Source organism: Talpa europaea, assembly GCF_964194135.1.
Source record: "Talpa europaea genome assembly, chromosome: 8".
NCBI lineage: Eukaryota > Metazoa > Chordata > Mammalia > Eulipotyphla > Talpidae > Talpa > Talpa europaea.
In genome coordinates, this window is record NC_140075.1 from 118,838,431 (window position 1) to 118,862,320 (window position 23,890).

At 53.4% G+C, this 23,890-nt stretch overlaps 3 protein-coding genes across 5 annotated transcripts in view; 2 read left to right on the forward strand and 1 right to left on the reverse strand.

Moving 5' to 3' along the window:
- Positions 1-739: 739 nt before the first annotated feature.
- Positions 740-6,113, forward strand: LOC311176037 (corticosteroid-binding globulin-like; the record flags this gene model as incomplete). The annotated part of the gene is made up of 4 exons (XM_084241336.1): positions 740-1,349; positions 2,757-3,027; positions 4,570-4,717; positions 5,928-6,113. 4 exons carry the CDS (start codon positions 740-742, stop codon positions 6,111-6,113), a joined length of 1,215 nt encoding a protein of 404 aa, XP_084097462.1.
- A 4,763-nt stretch (positions 6,114-10,876) lies between these two features.
- Positions 10,877-16,672, forward strand: SERPINA10 (serpin family A member 10; the record flags this gene model as incomplete). Its single annotated transcript, XM_084239793.1, has 4 exons — positions 10,877-11,695; positions 12,781-13,054; positions 14,859-15,009; positions 16,481-16,672. The coding sequence occupies exons 1-4, from the start codon at positions 10,900-10,902 to the stop codon at positions 16,670-16,672; spliced, it is 1,413 nt and encodes a 470-aa protein (XP_084095919.1). The 5' UTR covers positions 10,877-10,899.
- Positions 16,673-20,982: 4,310 nt separating this feature from the next.
- PPP4R4 (protein phosphatase 4 regulatory subunit 4) overlaps positions 20,983-23,890 on the reverse strand; it is a gene marked incomplete at both ends in the record, with an annotated part of 74,092 nt that continues 71,184 nt past the window's right edge. For all 3 annotated transcript variants that reach the window (XM_084241207.1, XM_084241208.1, XM_084241206.1), the window contains 2 exons: positions 20,983-21,007; positions 22,365-22,512. In XM_084241207.1, coding sequence (XP_084097333.1) covers positions 20,983-21,007; positions 22,365-22,512 — 173 coding nt within the window. The remainder of the gene's footprint in view (positions 21,008-22,364; positions 22,513-23,890) is intronic.

The window sequence follows — 23,890 nt, forward strand, 5'->3', positions numbered from 1 at the left end:
CCTGGGGACCCCTCTGGTCCTCACCCCGTGAGTCTCTGCATGTGACTGCTCGTTCAAATCGTTAGTCATCTCCTTTCGAGTAAGCTGGTAAGCTCAGTGTTCCCTGAGTTCTGTGAACCATTCTAGCAAATTCCAAACCCAGGGAGAGGGTTGCAGGGACCTTGATTTCTAGCCCATGGGAAGTACGGGTGACACCGGGGGACTTGCAATTGGTGGGTGAAGTGGAGAGAGCAGTGGGACAGAGCGCTTGGCTCATGGGGCATAATGCCCTCTCCGGACGAAGATGTCGGAACTGAGTTCAGCGTAGGATGCCCAGCAGGTGCCAGAAAATTGTTGGCTGTGTAGAAAATCCACACGTCCAGTGTCAAAGCGTGGCAGCGAGGTGCGAGTAAAGGAGAAACAAAGGCATGTTCTCCTTTCACAACCTCATTTCTCCTGTCCACCCTCTGGTGGACATTTGGACTGTTTCCATTTCTTTTGGCCATTGTGAATCATATAGGTACGAACATCAAGGTACATCTGCTTGAGCCCCTCACGAATTCGTTTGTGCATGCACTCAGAAGTGGAATTCTGAGATCAAATAGTGATTCTGTACTTAACTGTCACACTCTTTGCCACACAACTGCCCATGAGCCACACCCACACTCTGTATGGAACATCTTTTTCAGCCCCCGCCATTCACACGGCCACATCAGCTAACAAGCACTCCTGATTCGGCAGGGCCTGGCAACACCGGAAAATGCTGCTCCTTCCGTACACCTGTCTCCTCTGGCTGTCGATCACGGGCCTCTGGACTGTCCACACCAAGGATGCCAATGCTGACGTGAGCCCCAGGGGCCCTCACCGGAACCTGGCTCCTAACAATGTGGACTTTGCCTTCAGCCTGTATAAGTATCTCGTGGCCTCCACTCCTGGCAAGAATGTCTTCATCTCGCCTGTCAGCATCTCGATGGTTTTGGCTATGCTGTCTCTGGGCGCCAGGGGCGACACGCGGGCCCAGATCCTCCAGGGTCTGGGTTTCAACCTCAGTGAGATATCCGAGGCTGAAATCCATCAGAGCTTCCGACACCTCCACCGCCTCCTTGGGGAGTCAGACACTAGCTTGGAAATGACCATGGGCAGCGCCTTGTTCCTGGACCACAGCCTGGAGCTTCCGGAGTTGTTCTTGGCAGATACCAGGCGCTACTATGAGCTGGAGGCCTTAAAGACAGATTTCCAGGACTGGGCCAGAACTGACAGACAAATCAAAGAGCATATCAAGAATAAGACCCAGGGGAAAATCTCAGACTTGTTCATGGAACTGGATGGCCCAGCCAGCCTCATCCTGGTCAACTACATCTTCTTCACAGGTACTCCCGATTCTTCCAAGGGCACTGCCAGGAATAGTAATAGCCATCAAAACCCAAGCACACACTTGGGCAAAGACTTTAATTTTACTAAGCACTCCGCTCATAATAATCCTACTTGGACATTGGAATTATACTGGCTTGTAGAAGGTCAAAATGAGATCTAGAAGAATTGAGTGACTGTCCCAAGTTCACGCAGGTAGATTTTAGGCCAAACACCTGCGCAAGAATAGTCTGGCAGCCTCACAGTCTATAAACACTGGCCGAACCCTGGCTGTGAGTCAGGCACTAGCCCAGGGTCTGTAAACACAGCCTAGAGCCAGCCAGATCCCCACCCTCAGGAAGGCCAGCAGGACCCAGACTACCCTGCACACATCCCCGACTGCTCAGTGGGCTCCAGTCAGTCCCTCTTCCTCAGGCTGAGGCAGGATTTTCCAAATTTGCAGGTGTATGAGCTTTCTGGAGTTCCTAAAAATAATTTGCTAATATTGCAAATTCCAGAGTTCATACCAGACCTACTAAAGCAAAATCACCTTAGGAAAATTCTAGCATTGGCATGTTTAACAAAATCCCCAGGCCCCAATCAACAGACAACTGGGAGAGACATTACCTTGAAAATAAAATCTAAACTCCTTACTGCAGCAGTGGTTCTAAATCCAGGGTTGCCCCAGCCCTGCCCATCACATCACCCCAGCCTCTGCTGCTCTCATCACCTCTCCTGCCCTCCCCTTCCAAATTTAAGAACCTTGTGATTAGATTGGGCCTCCCAGGTAACCTAGAATAATCTCCTCATCTCTCAGACAGTTAATTCCCTCTTCCCATGTAACATATTAGCAGGTTCCAGGAATGAAGACACAGACGTCTTTGGGGGACCACTCTGCCTGCTACAGCATCCAAGCCCCTTTTGTCCCCTGGGCCCCCCTCAACTTATCTACTGCCTAAAACTTCTTCTCACCTTTCAAATCTTGGCTCAAAAGTCACCTCCTCTGTGAAGCCTCCCCCGATTCCTTGTAGTAAATCCTTGCTCCTTATATGCATCCTCTGCGATTTTCCCACGCCTCATTTTAGCAATCATCTTGTTAGACGTGCGATCCACTTGGTTCAATTTCAGTTAATCAGTTACATTCAGAGAAGGGCAGGTGAAATGGGAGGGGAGGGGAAGCGGGTGCAGTATCTGACACCTACCCCTCGGCAACATCAAGGAAACTCCAGATCATAATCCCCAGCAGAGGCTCCTCGTGCAAGGCAGCTCTACACGGAGCCTCCCACCCGCGGCCTCCGCTGGATGGATCTAGCATCTTTCGAGCCTCCTCCTGCTGTCCCTGGGTCTTTCCCTGTCCATTCTCCGGCACATACCTGGTGCCCCTGCAGAGGCCTCTCCTTGAAAGCTGCCTCCCCCCTTCTCCCCAGGCACATGGGCACAGCCCTTTGACCCGGAGAGCACCAGGGAAGGGGACTTCCACGTGAACGCGGATCGCGTAGTGACGGTGCCCATGATGTTCCAGTCGAGCACCATCAAGTACCTGGACGACCCGGAGCTGCCCTGCCAGCTGGTGCAGCTGGACTACACGGGCAACGGGACCGCCTTCCTCATCCTTCCGGATGAGGGAGAGATAGACACGGTCATCACCGCGCTGAGCCGTGACACCATTCAGAGGTGGTCCACGTCCCTGAACAGCAGGTGAGCCTCGCCCTCCTCCGCCCCCCACCCGCCAAGGCTCCTGGCACCCTGTCTGCTGGGGCCGCGAGGGCATGAGGATCTCTGCCCTGGAGGCCACACTTACTTATCTGTTGTCTACAGACACTGAGATTTTAGGGGAGCGTTCCCTAAAGCAAGGTCCCACCTCCCTGGGAGGTTGATAACCACTGTTGAAAAACAAAATTCACAAATGTAGAGATGTAATTGACTATTAAATGATTCATGAACTGGACAGCACCCTATCTAGGCGCTCAGGGCTCCCACAAAATGGAGAGTTGTATGGACAGAACGAGGGTGAGATATTGCTATCAGCGAAAGGAAAGATCTCGGGTCAAACCATCTTCCCGGGACTGGGGGGGCCCATAGGGGGCCCGATCATGCACCTCGCTGGGGCTGACTCGGAACTGCACACAGACCAGCTTATGATGACACTTTTAATTAATTAATTTTGTGTACAAGAACTGGAGTGTAGGCCAGAGGTGCAGGATGGTTGACAGGGGGTCCTCAGAGGCAGGGAGTTTGTGGGGGAGAGGATCACCAGAGACAGAGTGGGGAGCACAGCAGGCAGACTGACTGAAATACACTGCTGAGGGGCGCAGCGGGTGAGACAGGAGAGGTCTGCTGCGCCGGAGGGGGCTGCCGAGCAGACTGATTTGGCTATGAACTATATGTTAAGCCTGCAACTTCAACCTGCAGGAAGCAGCCCCAAGAGCACAGCTGGAGGGAGGCCTGGCACAAGTCAGACAGGCTGTGCCCAGGGCACCAGCAGAACCAGGGCACCAGCAGCAAGAGAACCAGACCAATTCTCCTTGGCTGAGCTTGGTAATCCAAGAATTTTGTGGGCAGAAAATCCACAAAAAAGCTCCTTTGCCTTATTATCTATGCAGGTTTTACAGTTTATGGGTCGAGTTCTTTGTATTTTGAATTGTACCCTCAGAGACCTACGCCGTGCTGCTGTGTGTGGAGGATTAGCCAGCTGCAGGCACAGCCAGGAAGGGGCAGGCAGGTGGACCTCGCTCCTACGGTCCTATGATTCAGAGAGGTCCCCAGGCTACATGAGGCACTCAGAGGGCATTCCTAGACTCCCTGGACCATCCATGCCTACCCTGAGTGTGCGGGTGCAGGGTGTGGTATGGGTGCCAGGGAGCCTATGTTTACACAATGTAGGGGCCCATTTGCTTGCTCGTCCCCGTGCCGGTGTTGCCCCAGGCTGCCCTGCTGTGTAGACGGGACACCCTCACAGAAAGGGCTGGGACCAAGCTAACATCTACACGCTGCTTTAGTGGCACAGCGGGGGCTGCTCCCTCCACACCTACCAGGGGCTGCCTGGGGAGCCCCTGGGCTTCTTCAGGGCAGTTTTTCCAATGTCCAATAGTCCAGCTGGGTGTGACAGGGAGAGGTAGAGACATCTTGCTCTGTCCCTTCTCCTGACCCCAGCAGCAGGCGTGGCTAGAGAGCAGGGGACACGGGAGTCTGCCAGGCCCAGACCCAGAAGGTCTAACCCCCACCTCTTCTCCCGAGCAGTTGGGTAGACCTGTATGTCCCAAAGGTGTCCCTCTCCGGAGCCCATGACCTCAGGGGCATCATGGCTGACATGGACATTGCTGACCTGCTCAACAACCAGACAGACTTCTCAGGCATCACTCAAGAGGCCCGGCTGGAGGTGTCAAAGGTAAGTGTCTCTAGAGTCCATGTCTTTTTTCCTCACCAAAATTCACAATAAAAATAATAATAAGGGGCCTCCCTGGTGGCGCAAGGGGTTAAGCACAGCACTATGAAGCAATCCGCAGCTACTGCAGCACGAGTTTGATCCCCAGCCAGCCAGGTAGCTACCCACATGGCGCAGCAGACCTCTTCTGCCTTGCCAGCAGCTCCCCTCAGCAGTGTATTTCAGTCAGTCTGCCTGTTCTGCTCCCCACTCTGTCTCTGGTGAATCCTCTCACACACACCCCCACACCTCTGGCCTGTACCCCAGCTCTTATCTGCATAAATAAATAAATCTTAAAAAAATAATAATCAGGAACAAGGAACAAAGGACGAGGTCCCAGGGCAAGCGGCCCAGGTCTCTCCAAGCCCCCCTCACTCAGGCAGCCCCACCCTCAGGGTCTAAGAGTCCTGTGGAGGACAAAGCAAGAGAGAGAACAAGGGACAGCCTGAGGGCAGCAACCCGCACCCCCAAACACATGGCCTTTGGCCACGTGGTACCTGGTACACAGTAGGTGCCCAATAAAGCGCCCTCTGTGTGAATGCCCACACCCACACAGCCACCCCCTGGCCTGGCAGGGCCTGCCCAGGAGGGTCAACAGCGCACCGTACCCACAGAGCCAGCAGGCATCAGACAGACGCAGACCGAGCGTCTGTTTCACGCAAACCTCCTTCCCCAGGGCCCCGGGGGGTGCTGGCCGCGCGCCCCAGGACACCGCTCTTGCGGGGCCCCCGACGGCTTTTCACACGAGCTGCGCGAGCCTTTCGCTGCTCCCAGGGTTCTCGCTCACCCCTCAGCTGGAGCACGGCAGGGCCTCGCCCTCTCGGAGGCGCCCTCGCCCGCCCTGGCAGGTGCAAGCACCTGGGGAAATCGCGCCGATTACGCGCCCCGAGTGGGGCGGGCCCAGGGCGGGCCTGTGCCTGGGGAGCCCCTGGGCTTCTTCAGGGCAGTTTTTCCAACGTCCAATAGTCCAGCCAGGAGCCCCACTCTCTCCAGCCGGGACTCCCCCGCGCCCCCTTCCGAGGAGAAATCTGGAAGGAGCCGGGTCCGGAGGGGGCAGACCTTGGCTCCAGGCCACTTGCCTCAGGGCCAGCAAGTGGCCTGCTCGGAGCCTCGGCTCTGCCACCCGCTGGCCCAGGTGCGCGGCCCCGCAGGCGCTCACCTGCCGCCCCCACAGGTGGTCCATGAGGCGGGGCTGCAGCTGCAGGAGAAGGGCGTGAAGGCCGCGGGCGCCCCTCGGGTGCGCCAGGACGAGGGCGCCGAGCCTCGCACCCTCCGCTTCGACCGGCCCTTCGTCGTCATGGTCTTCGACAACTTCACCTGGAGCAGCCTGTTCCTGGGCAAGGTGGTGAACCCCAGCTGAGGGTGCCCGCCCAGAGCCCACTGCGCCCCTGACTTTGGGCACCAGGGCCCCGCCGACCGTCCTGGGCGCGGGAGGGTCCCCCAGGCTGCTCCGGGCTCTCCTGCGGCGCGCGCCCCTGGGCACACCTGGTCACACCTGAGCACGGCGTGCCCGAGGGGAGGGGCGGGCGCGGGAGGCCTGATGACGCGGCTGTTATCCGGTATCCCTGGGATTCCTGGTTCCGCTGGTTCTGCTCGTTCTGCTGTGTCACCTGCCATGTGGAGCCTGGGGGAAGGTGTGTGGAAGCAGCACTGTTGTTTTTATAATTTTTTGTAAAGTTTGAAATTATTTCTAAGTGAAAACTAAAACAACGAGAAATCGTGCATGCCAAAACACAACAGGAAGGCATCTTTAAAGTGCTGGGGATGGGGGCTCCGGGGTGGCGCAGAGGTTGAGCGCTGGGTTGAGAAGCTGCCCGCAGCCTCTGCAGCGCAGGTTCCATCCCCGGCCACAGGTGAGGGTCCCGCATGGCGCGCAGACCTCTCCTGCCGCCCGCTGCTCCCCTCAGCAGTGTACTTCGGTCCTTCTGCCTGCTCTGCTCCCCGCTCTGGCTCTGGTGAATCCTCTCACCCTCCCGCGCTTCTGACTGTACCCAGTGCTTGTGTAAATAAATAAATAAATCTTTAAAAAAAAGAATCAATTGTTCATCATCTAAAATAAATACATAAATAAAAATAAAATGAGAGCATCTGGGCGAAGGGTTGTAGGATTCTTGGGGGCCATTCTTGCAGTCTTGCTGTTGTTGACCTCAGAAGGCCAGTCAGCTAGCAAAGCCACAGCTGGGGGATTTCCAGAAACCAAAAAGTGGGCAGTAGAGTGAGTTAACGGCCATAGCCAGCTGCACATCTGACTTTCCTCCTTGGGCCCCCGCCCTATATGACCTCAGAGGACACCCTCAGCTCCACAGGAGGAGGACACCACGGGAGACAGCAAAGCGTTGTGGGTTGTGTAGTTTCTGCGTGAGGTTGTGGTTGCACCGTCCTCTAGCAGGTGACCTGACTGACGGGGGCTTCTGACTATTAATGCTGACATTATTTGAACTTATTTAAAATACGTTTTATTTGAAATTATTTTAAATTACATTAAATCGTTTGAAATTATTTAAATATTTTTCAAGTAACAATTTAAATAAATATTGACGAGGAACACAGAAGACCAGGGGAAGGACGTACGCAGACAGCTTATGGTCAAGGGTGCGTGCGGCATGGGTGTGTGCAGGCACCGTGCGTGCAGCAGGATGGCCCCAGTGCCCTCCGTACAACAGTGCCCGCAATTCGCTGCTCACGGACTGACCCAAAGGTCCTCCTTCCCCTCACCCAGGGTCCAGCCCTGTGTCCCTGTGTCCCTGTGTCCCTGGACTAGAAGTCACGTGGCTGTTGGGGAACTTCGGTTGCCCTCGGGAGGTTGCCTGGAAGCTCCTGAGCCTGCCTTTCTGCCAGGGAACTCCCTCCAAATCCTTCCGTAACTAAGCAACCACGCGCTGCCATCGGGCAGCGGACAGTCCATCTGGCCATCCCTCTGCCTGAGCGGGGAGCCGTAAGTAACTCCCCGGCCAGGCTCTGGGTGGAGAGCTTGTCACAGATGTGCCTTCCCTCTGAGGACCCCCTGACTGTGAGGTCACCCCTATTTATTGTCTCCATTTTAATTTTACTGTCTTAGAGACACTGGGAGGTCAAAGGATTTGCCCAAGTTTGCACAGCTGGTCAGATCCTGTGCTTGACTCCTGCTTGACTCCCAAGTCTCTGTTCTCAGCGATGCCATTGGACTCTATTTCTGGAGAGTTAGTCCTGGGCAAGCCCTCAGCCTTCCTCCCAGCTGGGTGCTCAGCAGGGTGCTCGGCTAGGGTGGTAGGCACCAGGGGCAGGGCAGACCCACCTGGAGCCCACTGTCCTGCTGAGCTGGGGAAAGGCGTGAGCAGAGGGAGCCTGAAGGAGTGTGGGCGCCATGGGGTGCCTGCCTTCCTGGCACAGGAAAGAGACAGACGTGGGCACTTGGGGCTGGAGCTGGGCTCCTCAGCGCCTGGTGAAGGAGGAGGTTGAGGCCATGTGACAAGGGCACAGAGAGGGAAAAGGTGCCCTGTCCCCGCAGCGGGACTCCAGAGCCCCAGCCACACATGGAATGTGGGCCCAGCAGCTCTGGGGGGCACCAGTAGCCTCGCCCCTGGGACAGCACAGCAGCTGTGAAGTGCTGTGATAGCTAGCGGGGTCCCCCAAACCACTGGAGACCTGACTGGAAGTGGGCAGGGGTGGTGAGCCAGAGAGGGGCCTGGTGACATCACCGCACAAGAACTGGCCTCGAGCTCACGTGACACCTTCCTGGGGAGGCACCTGGCGTGAGCAGGTGGAGGCTGACAGGTGAGATGCGGGCTGTCACCACCCTTGGCCGAAGATGTCCCTGGGGAGGCCGAGGGTGGGCCGCCCAGCCCAGGACCCCACCCTTCCTTCCTTCCTTCCTTCCTTCGCGGGAGCAGCTCACGCCTGGAGCAAGCCGCGCCCCCGATCTGGTCTTGCCAGGACACCACAGGGGCTGAGAAGCAGCGGCTCTCAAGGTGGAATTTCCATCTCTGGGCTGCTCGGGGGTGCGGGAAGCCTTTGCCCCTCCATCTTGGCTTTTCTGGAAGCTCCACACCTCTGAGCAGGACGTTAATGAGTAACAGTCCCAGTGGGGCCGTCATACTTTGGAACAGCAAATATTTGCTGCAGGTTTTCAGCTGCAACCCTGAGCTGTCTTTGCTCTGAATGCGGGACCCTCCCGGCACCAGGGCCACAGGCTGGTAAGAGCAGCGCTTCCAAGGAGACCTTCCAGGTGTCTCACTGGAGGGAGGGGGCGGGGTACTGATGCCCTCTGGCCGTTCCAAGGTGGGGGGCGGGCATCTGGGAGGCCCCTAGCCCTCACACCCAGACTGGATAGGGCAGGGAGGGGGCAAACCCTGGGGGGCCTTCCTCTGGAAGAGGCTCAGCAGGCTTGAGTCTGAGCCCACAACATGCCCTGTGCCAGCCGTGCTGGACAAGCTGGCTTTCCCCTGGGGACCCCTGCCCAGGCAGCGGCCTCCCTCTTCCAGGGCTGGGGCGGGGTGGCGGGGAGTGGTTCTCTGGCACTTTCCTGGCTGAGTAGTGGTAGGTGAGCAGTTGATTTCAGGTTCTCTCCAGGCCAACGCCTCCTGTGTGCACTTGGTGGCACCCTAGTGCTTCAGGGGTGTCCCCACTACGATTCTGTCTCTTTCACTAGAAGAAACAAAGACTAACATACCTTGGACTGTCCAGTCAGCCAGGGGCACCTGGGTAGTGCCGGGCTGCCCCTTCAGACTGGGGCGCAGCTTCAGGGTAACTTGGCCGTCGGAAGGGCTGGCGCGGACTTGTGTGCCAGGACCGGCTCCTGTCGCCAGACTATTCGGGCATGTCCTGCCAGGGGGTGACTTCATTTACTAAGTCATGCTAAATACTGTTTGTGATGGAGGCCCAGACCTGGCACCAGCCTGGTACAGGTGTTACTTACCAGCACGCTCGGTGTTGGGGAAACCTATCAAACAGGCTTGTCACATAAAATGGGACAAGATTCCCTAAAAAGTGACATTTAGGAGACAGAGTTCACTGAGCAAGGTAGCACCCCTCAGGCTGTGCCACGAGGGAAGCCTCGAATTCCACATACCCCATTTGGCACAAGCCAGGGCCAATGTCCTGAGTCCTGGGCCGTGTTGCTTTGTTCCAGGCACAGACCAGGCCACAGCCCCTGCATCGGTGGGAGGAACCCTGGGAACTTCACGTGGCCACACGTTGCTTCAGGTGGTCAAAATGAGGTGTCTGCTGATGGGCACTGCAGCTCTCCCCGCCACAAGCACCCATTGCAGGGCCATCCTGCCCCACCCAGAGCAGTGGTTGCATCTCAGGGCCCCCCTCCCTGGGACACAGGCTAGAGGTGCTGAGCACCGGGGACTGAGGATGGAGACAGTGGGGTGGCCCAGCCCACAGGTTTATTCAGACAGAAAACGCACAGGAGCCCAGGAGCAGGCTTGGGGCCATAGGTGTGGGAGCTGGAGAGGGGGCTGGGTGGGGAGGTAGGCGACAGGAGCCCCTCTGGAAGGCCAGGTCCGCTAGCCTGTGCCCCGGGGCAGAGAGGGTGGGGGCTAGATGAGGTGGTCCAGGCGTGGAGTGTCTACTCCCGGGCAGGCTGTGGGGGCGGGGGTGTGCACGGGTGTGTGTGTGAGAGAGAGAGAAAGAGAGAGAGAGAGGGAGAGATGACAAAATCGGGCAAACTGAGCACCAACCAGACCTCCCAAATCCCCAGCCAAGCAAATCCTCAGACCCAGGCCCCTGCGGCGGTTGTTGGAGCCACATAAGGCCCAGCGCTCAAGGGTAATGAATGAAGCAGATCAGTAAGAGTTAGTGGAGACCCCCTGGCTTGAGTCCCCCAGTTTGGCTCCCTGCTCTTCTGGGAAAAGCCAGGAGCAAGCAGGAGCTGCCAGCGGATCTGGCCAGGGGTGGGAGCCTGAGGTTTTGTCTGTGGAATGAGGGTCCTCAGGACCCACACTTGCTGAGGGTCTCCCGGAGGCAGTGCTCAGCTGCAGGAAGCCAGGGATAAGATCTGGACCCCAGCATGGGAAGGAAGTGGGCTCCCCAAAGGAACTGTCCCTTGACGTTGTACACAGGGGACGAACTGTACCGGGCATTAAGAACAATCTCTGCTGCTTTTCTCCCGAGGACATCTTGCTGCTGAGGGTCAGTGCGCCCGTGGCCTCCCCGCTGACCCCATGAAGGTGGTGCTGAGCCTCCTGCTCCCCTGTCTCCTGGCAGGGTTGTGGCGGGTGCTCGGCTCGGCTGTGGGCCCCCAGCCCCCAGAGGCCCAGGCAGGGCTGGAGGCGCTGCAGACCCACGCCGCTCAGAACCGGACCGGTGAGGGCGTGCGGGCTTCCTGGAACCAGACCGGCCGTGGCGCGCAGGCGTCCTGGAACCAGACGAGCCAAGGGGTACCAGCTTCCTGGAACCAGACCGGCCAGGGGGCACAGGCTTCCCGGGACGAGGAAGAGGAGTCCTGGCTGGCGGCCAGCAGGGAGCTCTCTGCCAGCACCGCCGATTTGGGGTTCAACCTGCTGCGCCAGATCTCCATGAGGCATGACAACAACGTGGTCTTCTCCCCGCTGGGCCTGGCCTTGGCCTTGGCGACCTTGACACTGGGAGCCGAAGGACAGACCAGAACCCAGCTGGAGAGCGGGCTGGGCCTGGAGGCCCTCCACCAGCACGGGGGGAGCCTGCCTGCCCTCTTCAAGAGGCTCAGAGACACCCTCTCCCACAACCGGGAGCTGGGCCTCGCCCAGGGGAGCTTTGCCTTCATCCACAAGGATTTTGATGTCAAAGAGACCTTCCTCAATGTCTCCAAGAGGTATTTCGATACACAGTGTGTGCCCATGAATTTTCGCAATGCCTCCCTGGCCAAAGGGCTCATGAATCGTTACATTAACAAAGAGACGCAGGGGAAGATCCCCAAGCTCTTTGATGAGATTAACCCTGACACCAAATTAATGCTCGTGGATTACATCTTGTTCCAAGGTATTTGGATACGACGCTCCGCCCTCCCAAAGCCGTGGGTCGACCTCGTCTCCCCATCCCTGGGTTTGGCAGGCACGGGACTCATGCCAAGCGGTTTCCTACGTGCTCCCGGGCCCAGGCTGAAAAAGGCGGTGGGCCCAGGCAGCAGCGGGGCATCTCCCCTGCTGCCCCGCCAGAGGCCCCACGCGCCTGGTTTTCCAAGCACAGATCTCCCCTGAGGTCCTGACTCAGCAGTTCTGAGAGATTTGGGGGTTCATCCTTACTACTTCACTCTCTACTTTTGTGACCTGGGGCCAAGTGACCAGTCTCTTGTCCTCGGATTCTTAATGTAGAAAATGGGGGTGGTGGTGGGGAGGTGGCGCGACTCTCACGTCCTACGCCCAGGGCTTGATCAAGGCCACGTAATAGACGCAGAGGCCGAGCTCACATGGGGGCTCCCGAACTCGCCCACGTTCTTTCCATCTGGAAAGATGAGCGTGGTGTGGCCGCCCTGTGGCAGGCGGCGGACACTGGGCACTGGGCCCACGGTCTGGGAGGAGGAAGAGCGTCCTGGCAGCCTGGCCGCACACTCAGGAAGGCGGCCTGCCTGGGGGCCTCCGCCGGGCTGTGTGGCTGACTGTCAGCGAAGGGCCCCGGCCTCTGCTCAACCCTCAGCAGCGGGCGGGGGAAGGTCACCATGTTTCCCCTTGGCTCTGCTGGCACCTGGGCGTGTGCCCGGCAAAGTGGCAGGCACAGGGCCCCAGGCAGATGGGGCAGGAAGGCCCGGCCCCCAGGCTGGACCAACACCAGGGCCGGTTGGAGGGCAGTGGGCGCTCAGAGCAGAGCCGGGTGCAGGGGCTGCTGCAGGCGTCTGAGCGGTGAGCACTGTCAGGAGACGGGCCGTGCTCGGATGTGCGGTTCCCACGGGGCCTACGGCAGCCCGCTGCTCCACCGGCTGGGCACAAGGACCAGGACAGGTGGATTTCGGGGGTGCCGGCCTCGGCGGTGGTCAAAAGCCCCTGCAGAGGGAATGCCTGTGGCCTCCATCAGCACCGCGCCTTTGCGGAGGGCGGCCTCTGCAGGGACTTCTTTCCTTACCTCTTCAGGGAAGTGGCTGACCCCTTTTGACCCCACCTTCACTGAAGAGGACACTTTCTACCTGGACAAGTACGAGGGTGTTAAGGTGCCCATGATGTACAGGGCAGGCAAGTTTGCCTCCACCTTCGATGACAATTTCCGTTGCCACGTGCTCAAGCTGCCCTACCGAGGCCACGCCACCATGCTGGTGGTCCTCACAGAGAGGACGGGCGACCACCTGGCCCTGGAAGATTACCTGAGCTCAGACCTGCTGGACACGTGGCTCAGCAACATGGACACCAGGTATGTCCTCCCCTGCCCTGCGCGCTCGCAGCAGCGCCCTTCCCTGGAGAGCTGGGTGAGGCCAGGCGCCCCGGTCCTGCTCTCCCTCCATCCCCATCCACCTCATTCACACTCGGCAGCGCTCCCCGCAGCTCCCCCACGCCGGGCCCAGGGGCCCAGGCACAAGGCCAGCCCTCACGTGCTCATGTTCTGGCACGTGTGTGGGGAAGGGCGAGGGCGTGCTGGCAAGGCAGGATGCCAGGGAAGGCCTCGAGCAGAGTGCCACAGTAAGCAGACAGGGAAGATGGTGACCTGGGGGGTGTCTCAGGGGTGAAGGGGTACAAGCAAAAGAGTGAGCGCTGGGGAGCATGTGAGCCCGAGAGAAGCGTGGCCAGTGGAGGAGTCTGCAAGGAGAGAATATGGTCCGATCGGTGCTTGAAAGGGTGACAAGCTGAGAGTAGACCTGAGGGTGGTGAGGGAGGAAGCAGGAGCTGGTCAAGAGGTCACTGTAAGGATCCAGATGGGCAGCAGGGGTGGCAGAAGGATGACGACGGGGCTTGGTCTGCAGGAAGCTCGAGGGGACAGGCTTGCTCGCGGACCACGTGGGAGCGAGACAGAGGAGTGGCAGCGATGGCTGCCAAGTTTTTGGCCTTGGCAACCTGCGGGAAGCACGTGCCTTTTACTGACATGGGAGGAAGAAGTCGGGCACCTTTAGGCGGCCAGCCCGAAGGGGCGCACCAGAACTCTCCCTCAGACATGCGGGGAGACGTCCAGAAGGCAGGCAGATCTGGCGTCCAGGGCGAGGGCCAGGCTGGAGGTGCGAACTGGGGAGCCCCCCGCCTGTAAGTGGAATTAAAGACCCAGGACCCTGGACGAGATGACACCGGGGCGGGGGTGACGCAGAGAGGAGGCACAGAGCAGGCGCGCAGTTGTTTGTCTAATTAATCCACCCACTGGGGTTGCAGCAGCGTAAGAACCCAGGGCCTCGCCTTCCACATCCTGACCCTCCAGAGCTGGCGCGGATGAGTCAGCCAAGGCCTCCAGTGTTGCTTTCTCTTCACTGGTCTTTCTCTTTGAGTCCTTGTGTTAGCCAAGGGCCTCAAACACAGCCACCCCTCAGAAAGCGTCTGAGTAGGTTTGTTCATCGATCTTCGAGACGTGCCATGTCCTCAGCTCTACTCCAGTCTGACAGCCTGGCCCACAGAAAGGGGTGTCACGGGGGAGGGAGAAGGGGTGGATGAGAATGCGGGGGGTAGAGGGAGCCACAAAGGGAGTCACCTGTATTAAGTCCCCAGTGCACCCCAGATGCTGTTCTGGACACTTAATGAACACGTACGGAACAATCCTGTGAAGCTGGTACCGGTATTTCTGGTTGCACTTCACACGTTAAGAAATTGGGACTTCCTCAAGACTAATTTAGCACCAATTAGTAGTTTTCATCTACCTTATTGTTGAATCCAGCAACTCACCTTCACAACCACGTCTTTCTGGAGAATTCCAATATATAAAGCAGGTAGCATCTCTGCCTACAGACGGGTAGGAGGTAACTCGTCTCCAGGCACCCTGGAGAGTCTGGGGGACGGAAGCTGCCATGAGCCGGGGCCCTGCAGGATTGCTGCGAGCCACCACTTGCAGGTGGTGAGCTGGGTTGTTTTTAAACCAGAGGGGAATGGACACAAAGTTTGACATTTGCTGCTACCCAGAAAAATGTGCCATCAACAAGGGAGATCCCTTGGGGGGAACAAAGGAAAACAGGAAATGAGCTTTTCGGTGTGGAGTCTCTGCTTTTGTCTGCGTTTCCCCATGATGTGTGCTTGCACCGCAGGAGAATAGAAGTCTTCTTGCCAAAGTTCAAGTTAGATCAGAAGTATGAGATGCACGAACTGCTTAAGCAGATGGGAATCAGAAAAATCTTCTCGCCCTGGGCTGAGCTGAGCGAGCTCTCAGCTACCGCCGGGGACCTCAAAGTATCCACGGTAAGAGAGGCGGCGTGCGGGCGTGCGGGCGTGCGGGCGAGGGGCCGTCGGACACGCGGGGCCTGCCGGGGTCAAGTGGAAACTGAGCTGAAATTCCCAAAGACTTCAAACAGCCCCCGTGTGGGGTGTTTTAAAGATTTTGAGTTACGTTACTAAAACATTTGTTCAACAACTTAATTTCTTTCCCGTAGAGTCCCTCCCTCCTCCACGGCTCAAGGAACCATTTTCCACTGAAGCAGGTTTGGGTCACAGCTTCATTTAAAACTCCACCACTTTTGAGATGAAAGAAACCCCCACAGGTCATCGGGCCCAACTTCCCTACAGAACAGCCCTCTAGACTTTTTAAAAAAAATTTTTAATGCTTCCAGTGACCGGGAACTCACTACCTCCTAGAAAGCAGCCTCATCCACAAATGGTTGAATTGTTGCAAGGACACACCCAGGTCCGTCCCTCCTACCCAAACCCTACCCTCTGGCCTTCGTGCTGCCTCTCAGAGCCACCTGAGTCGCCTCCTAGCAGGCGTCCCCTCGGCCGCTCCATGTTCTCAGTGGAGGTATTCTCGGTTCCTGGAGGAGCCTTTGCCGTCCCACCCAGTCACAAAGGCCAGGAGCGGCCCCCTTACACCCATGAAAACGGCAGCTGACACTCACGCCAGTCTTGCTTAGCTGCGCGTCTGGCCGATATTGTCCTGTCTGGTTGCATTTTTCTTTAATTTTTTTATTATGGTTGCATTTTTCAATTCTAAGAAAGTGGCATCCACCGAGGAGGGGCCCGGCGGGGCGATCTGAGCCTGCTCTCAGACCTTGTCATCCCAGACAAGACACTTAACAGCCCCGCCGTCTCTCAACCTGAGAGAAGTTTGGCTGAAAACACGTGAAACGTCGAGGCAACCGCTGCCTTCCCACAAGCTGTGACCCTCCGTGTGCTGCTCCTCCCTTCACTCCAGGCAACCTGAGTCCCAGGTGCTGCTGGCCATGTCCACAGCTCCTCTCACAATAACCAGGCCTAATGGGGGGGGGGGTAGGCATGTCACATGAGATTCTTGACAAAGAGCCTCCTAGACACAACAGGTAGCCTGAGCACAGGCAGCCGGAGTGGGGACGGCCCCAGGGACTCCCTCAGAGCAGGACCAGGTGCCAGAAGCTGCAGGGGACAACCGCACCCCTGGCCCCTCCTGGCAGCAGGATGGTCAGCCTCAGGGCTCCAGGGCAGCTTGAAAAGCTTCTTCGAGGAGAACCAGCTCAGCTCGAGAACCGGGGCCACACGCACGCGCGGGAGTGTCTGCGGCTCCACCACGCGGCACCGACGGGCCAGGCGCAGTCCTGGGTCTGAGTCCAGAATGTGCTTTACACGCTGGGCGGTGCCCAGAGCAACCTCAGACCACTCCTCTCAGCTGGCGAGCCCTGCGCCTCGGCCCAGGGAGCAGGCGCTTCACAGAGACCGTGGCTATCCACGCTGTCTTCTTTTCCAGATTCTACAACGAGCTGTGATTGAGGTGGATGAAAGAGGGACGGAGGCAGCTGTGGGGACCCTGTCAGAAATGATTGCTTACTCCATGCCTCCCGTCATCAAGGTGGACCGGCCCTTCCATTTCATGATCTATGATGAAACGTCCAGAATGCTTCTGTTTCTGGGCAGAGTGGTGAACCCCGCTCTGCTGTGACTCACGGTGTGACCCTTGGTGCTGAGCCGGGGCGCCAGCCCAGGCAGAGGTGGAAGAAGGCGTCCCCCGTGCCCTCCACTAGCAAGCCAAGCATTAAATGCAAACTTGTTTAGGAGATGCTTGCATCATCCGTTTGGTGTGTTAAGCCTGTTTCGAGGAGTGTGTTATTTGGCTGAAGACCAGCGTGGCAGCGTATCTTTACATCGCTCTGTTACTCACACATCTGGACTTGAAAAACTGGCGATCAGGACACTTTTCGAAATAAAACCCCTGGGAGGAAGACCCGTGCGTTCCCCATGAGGCCTGCGCTTCACTCTCTTCCCTTCCCTCTGGTGAAAATGAGCACTTTACCTTCTTACTGGCTCATTTCTTGCTGGCTTCAATTAGAAAAAAATAGCCCTAGTCAGCCCTGCTCGCCGTCCCCGCCCTGGCGCTGCCCGTCCACTGCGTGGCCTGACAGATCACCCACTGAGCGCAGCTTCAGTTAACACCTTCATTTTACAAGGACAGAAGTGGGGAACTGGACAGGGCCACATAACGCCTTTGTGGGCGCCAGGCTTCATTATATGCCGACATCTCCAGTTATTTTTTAACAATTTTATCGGTGTAAAGAACGGTAAGTTCTGGGTGATGTTTGTCTTTGCGCCAGTGCAGCCACAGGCCACCACCTGTTGCTGTAGGGAGGAAGACACCATCATGGCCCTGAAAGTACCGTGGACCCCAGTGCTGTGCAAATCACCCCGCACCTGAGAGAGAGGGAAGCCTCGCCAGGGGTCACCCAGCCAACTCGCCTGAATCCGGTCCCCACGTCCACTTCGCTCGTCCTTGTTTCTGTCTAAAACAACTGACAACTGACCGGGTCCAGCTAAACAAGCAGCGTGAACTCAACTCTCAGTTTCCCTCTTTGGCTTAACAAAATGCAGGCACGGGCTTTGTCCTAAGGTGAACAGGAAATTAACCAGTACCCCTGAAACACTGTGAGGCCGTCACTGTCTGTCACGATGACAGGAAAACACTTGAGCGAGAAATTCAGCGCCTCGTGCACAGAGCTAACTGGGGTTGGCGTGTCACCTGTGGTGAACAAATGCCTCACTGGATTTCCATCTGTTTGTGTCAGTTTAAATATACTTAAAAGTAATTTATTGATTAGTCACCTTGATTACTAATATAAACCAGAGTAATGTGAACAGGATATAATAAGCCGCAGCCATCTGAAGAATAATTTTTCAGCATTCTACTATCAGGACAGGAATTCATGCCAGTATGCCCTCCAACGGCACTAGTTGGCACTAGTAAGGGCAGGAATTTCCAGGACATAAAAAGAAAAAAAAAATAGAGGGCTAACTCTATTATTCTTAAGTGACCCGTTAGTATTCAATGAGTTAGATTTGTTTGTGGAAAAATAGTAGAAAGACAAATAAAAGAGGGTTCAATCAAATCGCCCACCTTTAAAAAATGAAACTTAGAAAAGAAAGTCTGTGGGAACAACGCCCGCTTAAGGAAACAAGTCAAACCCAGAGGTGAAAAGGCTCAAGGCTTCCCGTCGGCCGCCACAGGCACTGTGAAGCACAACGTCACCCTGATCTCGAACACATCACTCTCTAAGCCAAAAAAAAAAATGGCCCTATTCGCTATTTAAAATGTTTAAAAATATTCCCCCACATATGCTTAAAGAAGCTCCCAAAACACCAGGTTTCAGATTTCCCAGGTATATGTGCATGGTTAAAAAATGCACCTCGATGAAAAATGTCATCTATCTTACCAAGTTTTAACGGTGGGGGGGGGCGGGGGGTGTGTGTGGAGAATTTGATGTCATAAGAAGGCTTCACAGTATTTAAGCATCAGGTTTTATAAACTGTCCCTAAGCAGACACACAGTCACACACTCATACACAGTCACACCCACATGCTACAACTGAGAGCTGAGACTAGATTATTGACTTAATCGAACTCATTTTATCTTCACCGTAAAACTCCTGCTCAAGCTGAAGGGCCTTTCCATTTCGATGCAAACATTCCCTCTACGCCCGCAGACTCAAGGCGAGACGGACCCCTTCCAGAGGAAGAGGCTGAGCTCAGGAAGTCAGGTGCTGTGCGGGAGGTTATGGGACAAAAAGTCCGACATGTTCCTTATCTCGCCTCTATTTAGTGGCACCCTTCTCAGCCCTGTCTCCACCTGTCAGGAAACCTGAGCTCTCAGTCTGGTTATTTTCGCTTACAATACTGACTAGTAAAACTCTAGAACCGATCCTTAAAGAGGGAAGTTTCCACAGCTGACAAACAGATGAAGATGAAGGAAATGCCCCTCTTCCCCCGCAAGGACACACAAGGGAACGCTTTCTTTGCCATGCGTCTAGCCTAGAGCACCTGTTGGATAAATTATTCAACTGCAAACTCTACAAGAGTATGGGTCTTGATTCCAGTATAAATGGAGCGAGGGACGTATGGGTAGTCACAGGTGTCACCAATTTTTGATACTGTTTTCATGTATCTGTCCTTGAGAGTTAATTTTAATAAATATTACAATTTTAGAAAATTTTCAAGTGCTGTCGGGAATAAAGGCAACTTCCAAAAAATCACTCTGATGGGCCAGCTTGGATGATCAGTTTAGCGCCAAGGGCAAGGCTGCAGGTGACTTCTGACCGCCTGAGCTCAGGAGTGGGCTCATTTCTCTGCCAGATTGCTTTCCTCTTCTCTACCTGCAGGACGGAAAATAAAAGCTCCTAACTCTGCTACATTTCTCATGGGACAAATAAGGGGATATTCTCCCATTTATCTGCAGCAACAGTCAATGCGGGCCGGGAGTCAAAGTGCCGCGGAGAGGCAAGCAGGTCCCCTCGGCGGGGGCTCCTGATCAGCACAGCTCAGCCTCTGCTGGTGAGGCCCTGGGGGCACGCGTCGGAACTGGCACACAAGGCCCAGGAGCGTGCACTGAATTCTCCTGCCGACTTACAACTTTCGTTTAAACTACCGACAAAATAAGTAATTCCGTTTACCTGCCTTTAAATGAAAGATATTGAGAGAATCACTAAAAATAGCCAAAGAGGCCATATGAAAAGAAAAAGGCAAATAGACGGCAAATAGACGCCTGGGGGTAACAGAGTTGATGTCAGGATGCTTCCCTTCCTTGTTACTTAAAAATGAACTGTCGTACTCTTAATTATAGAATAAAAACTTCAGGAAAGTATTTAAAACTGTTCTCACAAACACAGGTGTCTCATTAACCTATGTTTTATTTTGAGTAAATTCATTATTCATCATTTCACATTATAAAAAGTAACCACACACGCATTTGCATCCACAAATTAGATCATCTTTATCATACATCAATATACTTTAAAAAAACCAAATATTTTCTAGTATCAATATAGTTAATATGCTGATTGCATTTTGAAATAGAGAAGCTGACAATAGCTTCATACGGTATATCTCAAGAACTGACATTGTCAAATTAAGAGCTGTATATGTTCCACAGGCAAATTTGGATGAAAATACTGCATTAGTACCAATAAATGCTGTTGATAGCTTAAGCATGATAGCTTGAAATAACAGCTGATTCACACTAGATTCATCATTTCAAATCAAGTAAGGACGAATACAATCTAAAATGTAAACAAAGTATTTATAAAATAAATTCTAGGAAATAAAGGAAATCATCAATCTATTATTTTTAAGGTAGTTGCAGCGAAACGTTCTCAGAAGTCTTTGTAGAATTTTCATTGCCAAATTTAAGCTTTGGAGTGTCCAGGTACAACATACTGTCACCACAATCACAGGACCGAGACTGTATATAACTACTTGGACCGTCTTCAGTGTGACTTCTCGACTGGGCTTGGAGATACGTGAGAAAATGCGATGCCTTTCTTACCCCAAGCCCCAGTCCAAGCGATTAGCTAGTAGAGCAATTCAGCTGATTTGGACTTTCATGTAATTGTTAAAGGCTAAAACTCTAGAACAATTAAATAGATGGTTTCCTGCACAAATAAATGCAGACTTATTGGAAATTCCTGCTTTAAATAAATGCAGACTTGTGTCTTTTGCAGCAGTAGTTAAAGCACATACCTAAAGTTGTTTTTCATTACATTTCACTATGACATTGGAATTCTGTAACCACATTATTTTTCAAGAAATATATATTATACCTCCTAGGGAATCTAATTTCAAATATGTGAAGTTTAACACCAGCTGCCATTATGACTCTCTTTTCCATTTGTGAAAAGAAAAACAAAGCCGCAGCCAAGCCTTAGAGCTTGTCATCAATCCCATTATCTCCAGTGGTCTTTGTTTTGCCTCCTTTACCAAGCAGACGATTTAAGGATTGGATTTTCTGGATTTTCTTTGTGAAAAACGAAGAGAGAAAGAGAAAGAGAGGGATGGGGGCAGGGTAGAGGACAGAAGGAGGGAGAAAGTAAGAAAAACAAAACATGAAAAATTTAATCCATATAATGCTTACAAAGTAAATAAATATAGGAATAATCTACTTGGAATAAACGTAGTATTTGAATATTCTAATTAAGTGAAAAATGTTTTACACATTAAAGATTACTTGGAGCTCACTTTAATTACCAAATCTTACGTGCATCTAACATAGCATTTGGTTCAATGGTACAATTTTCCCTATTTTTTTAATAACTATAGTGGAAGCTAACACAGGCGTAAATACACCAATTGTCTGGCCTCAGAAGACATAAGAGACAACATGTTTGTTTAAGCAACGACAATCCGGAAATCCCTGGTGGCCGAGGGGTTAAGTCTCAGCACTTCCACCTCAAAGGCCCACCATGGCCCAGCAGACCTCTCCTGTCTCGCCTGCTGCTCCCCTCAGCAGTGTATTTCAGTCTGTCTGCCTGTTCTGCTCCCCACTCTGTCTCTGGTGAATCTTCTCACCCTGTCCCTGCACCTCTGGCCTGCACCCCAGTTTTCTCTACAAAAATAAATAAAATCTTTTAAAGAAAAAAGAAAAATAAAGAAAGCAATGAAATTCCTGAATACCAGACCTGTCATCTCCATGACACTGACAAGCTGGAAAATGGAATTTTTTGAGAAGCCAAAACTGAGATAATTAATACTTGCCGAAATCATTTCATGGGCTTATTTTATAAGTAAAGGACATGAGTCGGATCTGGTGTGGCCCTGAGCTGTAGACAGCGCGTCACAGACACAAGACAATGCAGACACGGGCCAGCCCACCCAGGCTGAACAGTAGCTATGGTGCAGGATCCTCCTCCTCCTCCAGATTAGTCAGGGGAGGACACAAACGCCACATGAATTTGTCAGTACATGGGCTATTTCTAGAGTCACCTTTTAAAAACAACAATTATATATAATTGATAATATAATTATATATGTGTAGATGCACACCAACACATAGACACACACATACAGTTGCTGAAGGGATGCAATTCTAGCCAGTGTCTTCTCAGAGCTGGAGACCCTGAATTGCAAACATTGCACAGCAAAAGAACAGGTCTGAGATATCAGTGAAGGCTGTTAAAGCTTCTAACTGACTCCCTACGATCACAGGGTCTGTGCCATATATAGACGGGCCTGTATGAAGCGTCTCACGGAGAGACGTGGGGGAGGGATCCCTGTTAACTTATCGCATCTCCCCGTGACATTTTCCATTCTTGGCAAGTATTTAAGTGGGAAGGAACGTGTGGGGTAACACTTAGCATCCACTGCTGAGTACTTACAAGGCAGCCTTCCGAGGCTGTGTGTCTTTACTTCCGCTGCCCTTTGGATCGACAGAGCTCCCTGAGCCTCGGGAGGTGCTTGGGAGGGAAGCGTTAGAAGAAAAGGAAGAAGGCGCATTGCTGGCATTACGAGCCCGGAAGGAATCATCTGGAAGTAAACCGGGTGTAGTCAGACATACTGAATATACGGAGAAAGATGTTAACATAAGAGAGGAAGGATTCATCACAGCTCACTTTTCTCCTTGTAAAATCAATTTTGTTGGTGTAACTTGCATACAATAAACTGCATAAATTTGAGACTTTGACATCTCTCCTGTCAAAATCACAGGCAGCCATCACCACAAGCAAGTGAACTTCAGTCCTTTTGTAGTTCCTCCTTCCGCTACGCACTCCCCCACCCCCCGCCCCACATGCCAGACCACCTCTGCTCTGCCTCATGTCACTGTAGATTAGCTGGCACTTTCTAGAATTCTACATAAATGGAAGCACACAGTAAGCACTCTTGTCTGGCTTCTCTTACTCAGCAGGGTCATGCCAGGATTCATGCCTGCCGCTGTGCGGGCCACACTTCAGCCTCTTTCCTGCTGGCAGGCATCCCACGGTGTGGACAGCCAAACAGGCCTGTCCACCCCCTGTTGACAGACATTTGGGTTTTTTCCAGTTTTGACTATTATGAAATAATCATGTACAATTCTGTGTGTAGACATACGTTTTAACTTCTCTCCAGTAAAAGCATAAGAGTGGACCTGCCGGACCATATTTCACTTCATAAGGAGCTGCCACATTGGCCAAAGTGCTTATGCCACTTTGCATTTCCACCAGCACATCTGAGAGTCTAGAGGGCGCTCCCTGTGGTGAGCTTTCTCAGGCTTAGACATCCTAGTGGACGTGAAGTGCATTTCCATGCATTTCCAATGCATTTCCATCTGCATTTCCCTAATGTAAGTTTCATGTACTTATGTGTATATCTTCTGTGAAGTAGATGTTCAAACAGGTTTCTCACTTTTAAATGAGCTGCCTATTAGTTTTAAGGCTTTCTATAAGTTTAAAGATTTTAAAGATTTCTCAGAGTTCTACAGATGATAGATACAAGGCCTGTGTAATGTGAACATTCTCCTAATTAGGACCCTGCCTTTTCATTTTTTAATGCTCTAATTCAAAATGCAGAAGTTTTAAATTTTGATAAAGTCCAATACGTCAATATCATTTATGGTTTGGAGAAATCTCAGCCTATTCTAAAATCATAAATAATTCCCTCTAAATTTTCTTCTGAGATTTCAGAGGTTTTGCTTTTATGCTTAAGTTTACAGTATATTTTTAGTTAATCTTATGTCTAGTATGAGATGAGAATTCAGGTGCAGTTATTTTAATATAGATAACCGATTGTTCCAGCACAATTTTTGAAAATACTCTCCCATCACACTGATTTATCTTGGAGCTTTTGTTGGAAATCAGCTCACTGTATATGTCCATGTGGGCCTTGCGGTCGTGATTACAGGCTCTTTGGAGTGAGTGTTGAAATCAGG